Raw genomic sequence first — 10,931 nt, 5'->3', positions numbered from 1 at the left:
AAATATTGGGTTGCTGTTTTAAAGAAACAATAGTTCTTTTATTGTTTTGTTAATTGACCCCTCTCAGAAGGAAGCTATTTGTGGGAACCCGAATGAGATCAGATGACACAAAGTGCTCTCCTGCTGCAGGAGGTTTGCAGTTATCCTTACCGACTGCAAATGAGGGCTTTTCAGTTTTCAGTGCCCCAGAAAGCAGGTGATTATTGGGAGGTTAAGATTAAGCTCTTTTCTTTTTTTTTTTTAGTGTTGTTTCTGTATTCATTAATGTGATTACTTTATGCGCCGCCCCCTCCCCCGCGCCGGCTACTGCAAAATCACATTTTCTATGTTTCAAAACTCCGCAATATTTAAGGCTTTTCCTTTGCTATTAGAATCAGGACACTTATGTTTTACTGAGGAGACACAGCAGGCAATGCATGTAGGTAAAATGGAGAGACAAGGTGTTGTGTATTATTCTTTCACAGGTCATTATGCTCAACTGGATGGTGTTTTTCTCATTTGCCTGGTGTTAATAGCATAACACATAGCACCTGGTGAAAAACTGCATATGGACAAATATAATTTTGGTTTTAGTGACTTGATTCCTTATCTGCGCTAATTTGCACGTTACAGGCACACGTCGCAACAGAATATATATATATATATATATATATATATCTCAATATATATATCAGCTTTCTTTTCCTTCCCATGTGATGTTGGAATAACTAGGGTTTCCTTCTTTTTCTGTAACTATTCATATATTCGTATTTTTTAAAGTTCTCTTCTGTTTCTTCTGTTCATTCTACTTTAATTGGAGCTACAATTCTAGCGGTTTAGCTTGTCTTCCCCGCCTCAAGTTCCTGGGTCCCATACAGCGAGTTTTTGTTTTTGTTTCTGTTTTTGTTTTTTTTGCTGTACGCGGGCCTCTCACTGTTGGGGCCCCTCCCGTTGCGGAGCACAGGCTCCGGACGCGCAGGTTCAGCGGCCATGGCTCACGGGATCTTCCCGGACCGGGGCACGAATCCGTGTCCCCTGCATCGGCAGGCGGACTCTCAACCACTGCGCCACCAGGGAAGCCCGCGAGTTTTGATTTTTTTTGGCTACTGTGTTTGTGTTCTCCTAGGAAACGCACAGGTCTGGCTGTTAAACTCTCAAGCAATGGCAAATGGGCAGGATTGGGAAGTCTGATAGCTTCTGCTTCTCAAGGCCACTTGGTGCAAAAGCCTCTTTGCTCTGGTTCTCTCCGAATGAAAAATGGAGCTAACTTCCAACAGCAGGAGGGGCAGTTCAGTCCAACAGTATAGCCCGTTTAGGTCTATGTGGGTCTGTAGCTCAGGCAACCCCTCCCCCTACAAAAGGACTCTCACACAGCAAGTGAGAACGAGGGTAATGGTGATCAGTCTCAATATTCTTCCTGAATATTCAATACAGTCGTCCCTCAGTATGTATGGGGAAATGGTTCCCAGGACTCCCTGCAGATACCAAAATCCAAGGATGCTCAAGTCCCATCCATACAATGGTGTGATACAACAGGCCCCCTGAATCCGTGGGTTCTGCATCCATGCATGTGGAGGGCTGACAGTATGATGACTGGGTTCAATATTATTATAAAGCATGTTGCTATGATCTCACCTTTTCAAATCCTGCAGCTGTGTTAGAAACAAGGGCTTCCTTCAGTGAGCCCTTCTCAATCAAGAAATATGTGCCAGGCATTGTTCTAGGTGCCTGGGATATACCAGACAAGAATTCCTCCCTACTAAAGCTGCTGCACCAGGAGCTGGGGGCTTATTTCACACTGGCTCACACCCAAGATGACCACATCAAAAGGGATGGAGCTTCTTTTTGGTCCAGTAGTTTAAACTGTAACTGCCACTTCCTTGAATGGTAGCTGTTGACCTGTACCAGGTCATGCTTGCTGTATTACAGAATTTGTGATACATAAATACTCACTTTTTTTCATCTAGTGGCGGCTAAGTCCATGGACTTCTGAGGCAGACTGCCTGGATCCAAACCTGATTTTGCCACTTAGCAGTTCTGTGACCTTGACTAAGTTACTTATTGCTGCCTCAGCGTGCCCAGCTTTAAATGGGGAGGTAACATTATGTACATTATAGGGTGATACAGGGATTAAATGAATTTTAACATATAAAGCAGTTGTGTTTGGCATATTATCAGGTGCTTACTATCAGTACTTTATATTTAATGTTTATACTGTTTTCCCCTAAATGTACTTATATCACAGCTCATACATAGTTTTATCAGCGCCTCTGACACCCAGGTGCACTTATTTACAAATCTCTCTACAGCTCCTTTCCACCCTGCAATAGACAGTCTGCTCTTTGGTGGGGCATGGAGGTGTTGGGGGAAGACGTGTGATTTCTGTTTCCCCAACACCTGGCATATAGCAGGCACTTAGTACATGTTTGCTGCATGAACGGGAGAAGGGGTCAGAGGCACTCCTTGGTTGGCTAGGGCAAGAGAAGAAAACTACCGTAAAAATGCCCAAACGCAGCGTCTCAGCATTTTAACTCCCAGGGATGAGATTTTGCTGGACACGTTGATCCCAGCGGCCCAACCTCAGTGCCCAGCACAGCGGTGAATAGGAGCCAACAGGAGAGATATGGGTACACAGTGCAGGGGTCTGCAAACAGCATCACAGGTGGGGCAGTGAGATTTCTAGGGAGCAGACAGGCATTACTGTGTTATTTTGGTGTCATGGAAACCAAGAGGCTCTGTGGGACACAGAAAAACGTGAAGCAGTTTGAAAATCCCTCAGGACAAACCTTACCCTACTGAGCTGGAGGGGTGAACTCAGATGATGCGAGGTTAGAGAAAATAGTCACTGAAAAGAAAAGTGAAGGTGGGCCTTGTTTTCCCAGGTGTCAAAAACAGGGAGCTGGAACGTGAGGAAATCTGCATGAATGGGCACTTGGCAATTTTAACTGCAGTGCTACCTAGGGTTTGGTTTTTTTCGTTAGGTGAGAAATTGAATAGTTAACCAAGTAAGCAGTTTTATTCTTATCATCATTATAACATTCAAATCAGATTACATAATAAAACAATTCTATAAAATAATGTATTTTATTGCAATTTCCTATTGAAGGAATATCCCTTTCTGACCTTTCCCCACAAACTTTCAGCACGCATAACAGGTTTCTTGTCAAAAGGCAGCAACTGTCTCACCCTGCCCTGTAGGAAGGAGAAACTCATCAGGGAGAAGTTTCCATCACCACACTGTTCTTTTCTGAAATTTTCTTTCTCTTACAGCCGATAATCTTCAGGTCTGAAAGACAAAAATCAACATTTATTTTTTCACAAATCAGTTTCATTTTCTCCCACATGATGCAAGAAGATTATTTTCCAATTTAAAATGAAAGTAACTGTTCATCAAGAAATATCTACAAATATAATATCTAAATTTTTGGTGAAAAACATTAAGGCCAAATCATCGCAAAGTAGAACAGTTAAGTGACAATTCCCAAGTTCTTTGCAGAGTATAAATATAGGCCCCTGTGTGCCTATGCATGAAAGTAAGTAGTGACTTAAAAGCTTGAATTCAATTTCCCAAAATCCCTTTTAATAGAAAGGATTATATATAAAGATATGGATTTGCCTAATAATGACAAATTCTGAATGAGCAGTTTCCCTGTTTGTATTATTTTATCATATGCTAAATTTAATTTTCATTACAGTAGCATACAAAATACATGTATAAACACCAGCCCTTTGATATTTTAATTACACACACATTTATTATATACATATATGGTCTTTTAATTTACTATATACATATATAGTCTTTTCTTTGTTTATATATTTATAGGATTAATCGCACCTGAAAGTTCCTTCCAGTAGTAAATTAAAGAACATTTTCAGAGAAATGTTAAATTTTAACAATGGAGAAAATGAGGAATAGGAAATTACGGAATGCGAAAACTGTTAGTGTCCTGTTATCTTTTACAGAGTAGTGTAATTGTAGGTATTGAGCTCCTACAGAATTTTCAGAAGGAATTTAGTGATTAGTAAACTAAATAGATATTTTTGAAACAGCTGTAAAAATATTCAACAGTTTGAATTCCTTTAAAAAAAAAGGAAACAGGTGAACTCTGTTTGCCCTGAAACAACTTATCTCATCCCTTTCTACATTTAAATCATGTTTTTTTTAAAAAAAAAAAAAAAAAAAAAGAAGAAGACAAAGAGACCAGATAGCCCAGATAGGAAGACCAACAGTCTGGTAACTAAGTAAATGAACTATATTACAATTTAAAATTATTATTTAACTATGAGGAACACAGGCACTGATCTGGGAAACTAACCAAATATGCTTCACCATATCGTCATTCTGTAACAACAAGAAGAGAAACTGCAGCATTTTGTCACTGTTTCTGAAATCTCTTTTCAAATGTAAAAACTGAATCCAAAGTCTGGGAAATGCCAGTTTGATACAATAGCTGGGAGGGGCTCCAAAGTATACCCTTTTAATCTTGGGTATGTGACTCAATACAATCAAAGTTCCTAGTCAAGAGACACCAGTCCATTTTAAGAAACAATTTATTCTCCCGTCCAGCTGGTTCATTTAATTACAAAAGGGTGGCGGTGATGCCATTGGAAAGAAATCTAAGATTTCTAACAAGTAGCCCTAACAAGAAGTCTCTGCAATTCCACTCAATGAAATTAAATGTGCTTAGTCACAGTCTGGTTGTTTCCACACCAAAAGTTAATTTATTAACAATGAGATGACAAAAGTACCCTTTAGTGGAATTTACAAGTAAAATAGGAAACATGTATGAAGGGTGTAATCTTGTCACGTAAAAAATGTTGACAGTGACCTGAAGGCAATCGGGGGCTAATAAAGCCCAATTTTGTTTCAAGACATTTTGGAGGAAGTGAGGAGGGTTAAGATGACAGCTCTGTTAGGGCTGGGGCAGTGATGAGTAAGAAGAAAGGATGGGTTCAGGATTCAAGAAGCAGAAAATTAATTTGTCCAGGGCAGGGAGGGGACGAGGGAAGAGACCAGGCGCATGACAGAGGAAGGAGCTACTGGAAAATGACAGTTCAAGGATGACTATTAATTTTCAGCTTGAAGAACTCAGGAAACGGCAACGCTAACTATTTGTTCAGGAGAGGGTATACAGGCAGGAGAACAGATTCTGAAGGGAAGGATTTTGTTTTGAATATGATGAAATCTGGCCATGGCAGGCAGCTAGTAAGTAGGATTTGGGGTTTAGGAGAAATGGGGCAAAGGGAAAGACATCTGAGAGTCTCTAACATAGATTCTTTCTTATCCCACTTCCATATAGTAGAAGAACTTTCACTAGCTCTCCACTGCTTTGTCAAATTCAAACACAGAATTCAACACATAGCCCTCCAGGACATGGTCCCAGTTAACCTTTCTGAGTCATTCTTTCCACACCCTGTCCGTTCTGGTCCCATTATACTACTTGCTATTGCCCAGATAGAAACTTTCAGACCTCTGGACTTGGGTACTTGATATTTTCTGCACTTGGAGTATCTCCTATCTCTTCTCTGCCTGGTGGACTTGACTAATCCTTCAAAATCCACCCCCCAAATCACATGTTCTGGGAAACCCTACCCAACTCTTCCTTTCCTAACTCAGGCACAGCTCTTTCCCCTGAGGTTGCCAGAGAACTTCATGCACACTTCTATTGTGGTGTTTCTCAAATTACACTTGCCCAAAGTAAGTGAATAAGTGTTGTTATGTATGTAAATAACAGTGCTGTGTGCTTATTAGATGCCATGAAATATACTAACTACCTCACGTGCACTATCTCATTTTACCCTCCTAACTATATAGTGAGAAAGACACTGTTATCAACCCCATTTTACAGTTGACAACACTGATGCTCAGAGGGGCTGAGTAACTTGTCTAAGGATACACAGCTAGGAAGTGGATGGTAGTGATCTAGTGCAGACCTTCTGACTCCAGTGTTTGCAAGCACCATTTTATTCTACACAACTCCTATCCTTTGAAGGCACAGTCCCAATATAACTGATCTTATACTACCAGCAATTAGCACAGTATCTTGCATGTAGTGGAGGCTTGTAAGATACTTGTAATTATAGTGACCGCCTTGAAAATGCCACTTTGTTTGCAGACTCATCCTTTCTGCTTTTGGAATCTTTTGCAGATGGTTAATTTGCTTCTAAGGTGGGGGGAAACAGCATCATAGCCAAGAGACTAGATACATTAGATGTTCACAGAGCTAGAAATATCAACTCATGTGCGAGACAATCAAACATATTATGTGGCTACAGGAGGTACCCCTGTGGGGAAAAGTGAGGTTTTTACACTAAATATGTTCTATTTCTCTCTCCACCTACACAAATGAAAGCAGGTACACATACAACACATTTGTATTGCTTATTCCCACTAAAAGAAGGCAATCCAAGACAATGTAAGAAAGCGGGGGGAGGGCTATTTAGCTGAGTGGGTCTCAAACTTCAGTGGGCATACAAATTGCTTGGGCTCTTGTAAAAATGCAGATTTTGATTCAGTTAGTCTGTAGAGGGTCTCATGATTCTGCATTTCTAACAAACTCCCATGCGACGCAATGCTGGTCTGTGGACCACACACTGACAAGCAAGGGTTCACCTCAGGCCTCCGACAGAGCTGTTCCTAAGACGGAGAGGGCGACTATTGAAGATGCTGAAGAAGCAAAAGAAGCGCTTTCGATAGGAAGTTTCTAAAGCTGTGCTGTGCCTAACAGAAGGTAACACACTTCCTCATTAGCTAGACATGATTCCAATAGATATATAGTATCCTTCTGGCTCCTTACCCACCAGAGGACTTTATTAACAGGCAGTTTTATGCTTTTCTGAAACAACAATAACTAATTGTAAATTATGATAACATCAACAGAGGCTGGGTACTAAAATTCCTTTAGCATCTATCATGAAAGAAAGATTAACTTGGACTTCCCTGGTGGTACAGTGGATAAGACTCCACGCTCCTAATGCAGAAGGCCCAGCTTTGATCCCTGGTCAGAGAACCAGATCCCACATGTGTACCGCAACTAAGAGTTTGCATGCCACAACTAAGGAGCCCACCGGCCGCAACTAAGACCCAGAGCAACCAAATAAATAAATAAATATTAAAAAAAAAAAAAAAGATTAACTGTATCTTTAGTAACTGAGCAAATGCCATTGTATTTAGGTTCTTAAAAAGTTGCTAGTCTACGTACAGCAACATTACATTAATCAGAATTGAATTCTCAGGGACTTCCCTGGCGGTCCAGTGGTTAAGACTCCGTGCTTCCAAGGCAGGGGGCACAGGTTCAGTCCCTGGTTGGGGAACTAAGATCCCACATGTGGCGTGGCCAAAAAAAATTTAAAACTTAAAAAATAGAAATAAAAAGTCCTGGGGATGTAATGTACAGCATGGCGACTATAGTTAACAACACTATATTGTATATCAAAAAAAAAAAGAAAGAAATACAAAAGGTCAGTCTGACTGAGTTTCAAGTCACTTCCACTGTAAGAATGGAACTATTTAGAATAAACCATTCCTGGAAATCTGGTCACATCACATACTCCTTGAACTAAAGATGCTAGCTGTACAGGTAATAGAGCAATGGTGCTGCTACACTCGTTTCCCCAGACACTGTACCACTAGCCTGATCAGAAAAAGTTCAACAGTGATTTTTTAAAAACTAAACTCACTTCTAGGTACAATGGAATATATTACTCAGCCATAAAAAAGAATGAAATAATGCCATTTGCAGCAACATGGATGGATCTGGAGATTATCATACTAAGTGAAGTAAAGCAGACAGAGAAAGACAAATATCATACGATATCACTTATATGTGGAATCTAAAAAAATGATACAAATGAACTTATTTACAAAACAGCAACAGACTCACAGACATAGAAAACAAACTAATGGTTACCAAAGGGTAAAGGTGGCGGGGGGAGAGATAAATGAGGAGGTCAGGATTAACACATACACATTACTATATATAAAATAGATAATCAACAAGGACCTACTGTATATAGCATAGGGAACTCTATTAGTACTCTGTAATAACCAATATGGTAAAAGAATCTGAAAAAGAATAGATACATGTATAACTGAATCACTTTGCTGTACACCTGAAACTAACACAACATTGTAAATCAACTATACTCCAATATAAAATAAAAATTAAAAAATAAACTCATAAGATTGTTAAAATTTTTTAAAAATCAAAAATTTTTTCCAATTAAAATTAATAGGAATTATTGTTACATTCAATTACCACTTTTAAGTCATAAGCTCTATTGGCTAGGAGATGTAAATGATTTGATTTTGGTTGTTTATATAAAGATTGCTTTTTATTTTAACAACCAGTCCTAATGTGTTCATATCCAAAAGAACAGTATAGTTTAGAAGGCTTAATATGAGCAAAATTTGGGACTGGAAATACTGAGGTCTATGGTTTAAGCCAATGCTGTGCTGGTTGAAATGATGGAAAAGCTGGAACGTAAGCTTTCTCCCCAAGTCCAGCTAATAACTTCTGACTGTGAAGAGTAGCAAATTAAGTTAAATCTTGTACGAAAATGCCACATGACTAGCCTAGCACACAATTATGGAAAATCTTGAAGATGTCCAGGTCCCAGATCTTTGTGGGTTTTGAAAAGGTAAAAATGCTTCTCCACCGTCTTTAACTAAGTCTCTGATCTGAAGCACATTTTATAAAGCCATAGGTAAAATTATTTTTCTCTGGGCATTCATTTAACTAAAACCGAAAATCTACATTTTTGGGATGAGTAGCTTTTATATCAAAGGGCAAGCACAAAGCTGAAATCCTTGCTGTCTTCCAGAGCTATAGATTGGACAGGATGCTCACCACGTCCCTTCTGCAGTGCTATCATTCCTGGCACCCGTTTTATTTTACAGAGCTGCATGGATTACCTATTAAACTCCCTAAATCTAATCCTACTTTCAGCAAAGACAATTCCAAGGCCAATCACGGTTGTCCTCGAGCCTTCTCACTTTCATCCTCATATTCTCTCTCTCTTTTGCAGGCACACTTCTAACAGCACACTCTGTAAAGAGAGTTAGACCAGGAACATAGGTTTTCATCATAAACGTCTGTTTTCAAGCGTTTACTGATGCTGAAACTTTCCACACTTAGTTTCTCTACAAAGGTGAGGGTTATGCTTAAAATAAATCACTACTCATTAAACGAGTGAGGAGTAAAAAACGTATTTCTTTTTTGATTTTGTTTCATCACTCTGTGGATAATGTGAAGCAATTCTAAGCTGGAATTTTCTACGTACCTAGTTTTTCCTAAGAAAAGCTCTCCTACAGAGTTTTGTATAAATGAAAATTAAAAGTTTCAAATGAACTGTTTTATTTTTACCCTACATAATGAAAAATTTCCATTACAGTGACAGCATTATAATTTCCATGATTACTGTGGTTTTGTAATGTGTTGGCAAAACTGCAATGACCATGGAAATAATTATTGACAGAATTAAAATAAGTTGACCGTTTGAAAGCTACAGTCTCAGGCAACTGAACTGTGAAAAAGAGATAAGTGCTACTGTTTTATCTTTGAGAAACAAATTCTAAGTGTGTACCCTACAATCACCACTTGCCCATGGCAAATGCACATTTACTCTGTACCATCAAGAAACACAAGATAAAACCTTATAACATATTCTGACACAATTTACATATCCATGAGATGTAGAAACTACTAATACACCAAGTATACACACTAATTTAAGAAGTGAGGTGTATAGGCAATACTTCTCATATGAGAAAGTGGCTTTTAGTTATAAAACAATATTTATAGTTTCCTCATAAATATTAGTTTCTTTCCTTCTGGTCTACCATTGTTTTAAAAATAAATAAACAACTAGCCTAACAAAATCTAGAGTATGCTGAAGTTAGCCCTGAGGGAATACAACTTTTTAAGTGATTGAAAATAACTTAAATGAAATCCCAACAATGGTAGCTGTTAACTGAGATTAAAATAACTTTGTTAATCACCTACTGGGTTCAAAGCTTAGTTTGTCAATTGTTACTGTTGCTCAGAAGCTTTTTGTCTCTAACTGAAATGGTAAAGAACTTACATTGAGCCAAAAGCTAGTAACAGTTGCAACTAAAAAATATACATTTTTATGCTATAAACATACGTTAGGTTTTATTGCTAGGGAAACAAAAACCAAAGCAAGCTATTTTTGTTTGTATTTATTTATGGTGCAATCCAGGTACATCTGTTTCAGTCAAGTCTCTGCAGGTTCACCATCAGATCTATCTTGAATAATTTCCAATTACTACATTCCAAAGGAAGGTTATATACTTGGCTTAGCTATTTTGAGTGGAACAAAAAGTATATTTTAAGTAGGTTCCTTCTCCAAAAGGAGAAAAAAAATTTTTTTCTCATAAAAGCAAATCTATCAGTAATGAGGAATCTCACTTTCAAGGGATTGCACTGCATGGTGTATCAAATATTTTAATTGTAGTTCTAATGTATATACTATTTTACACTTGAACTTTATTAACACATAATATTAACAGATATAAGTTAACATAAATTAACAGATATTGTGTGGCTACTAGTGAGGAAGGATCACAACTTTAATAAAGCATAAAGGAAAGCCTGTGTCTAACGTATATTCCTGCCAGAGGGAAATTTGGAATGAAAAGAAGGGGCAGGAAAATCCATTTCAAAACAGTAACTCAATAATGCATCAAGTGGCTCTAAGTTTCACTAAAAGTCTCCTTAAAAATAATTACAGAGGGCTTCCCTGGTGGCGCAGTGGTTGGGGGTCCGCCTGCCGATGCAGGGGCCGCGGGTTTGTGCCCCGGTCCGGGAGGATCCCGCGTGCCGCAGAGCGGCTGGGCCCGTGGGGCGTGGCCGCTGGGCCTGCGCGTCCGGGGCCTGTGCTCCGCAACGGGAGAGGCCACGGCAGTGAGGGGCCCGCGTACCGCAAAA

General features: G+C 39.0%; 1 protein-coding gene across 1 annotated transcript in view; it reads right to left on the bottom strand.

Annotated features, from left to right (window-relative positions):
• Nucleotides 1-2,973: 2,973 nt before the first annotated feature.
• The window catches only part of MRPL13 (mitochondrial ribosomal protein L13), a 36,678-nt gene continuing 28,720 nt past the window's right edge, over nucleotides 2,974-10,931 (bottom strand). Inside the window, exon 7 of the mRNA XM_007451663.1 lies at nucleotides 2,974-3,265. Coding sequence (XP_007451725.1) covers nucleotides 3,244-3,265 — 22 coding nt within the window. The 3' untranslated portion in view covers nucleotides 2,974-3,243. The remainder of the gene's footprint in view (nucleotides 3,266-10,931) is intronic.

This window comes from Lipotes vexillifer, unplaced genomic scaffold (genome assembly GCF_000442215.2).
Source record: "Lipotes vexillifer unplaced genomic scaffold, Lipotes_vexillifer_v1.1 scaffold440, whole genome shotgun sequence".
In the NCBI taxonomy this organism is placed as follows: domain Eukaryota; kingdom Metazoa; phylum Chordata; class Mammalia; order Artiodactyla; family Lipotidae; genus Lipotes; species Lipotes vexillifer.
Note: the sequence above shows the minus strand (reverse complement) of the source record. Positions and strands in the feature narration are given on the sequence as shown.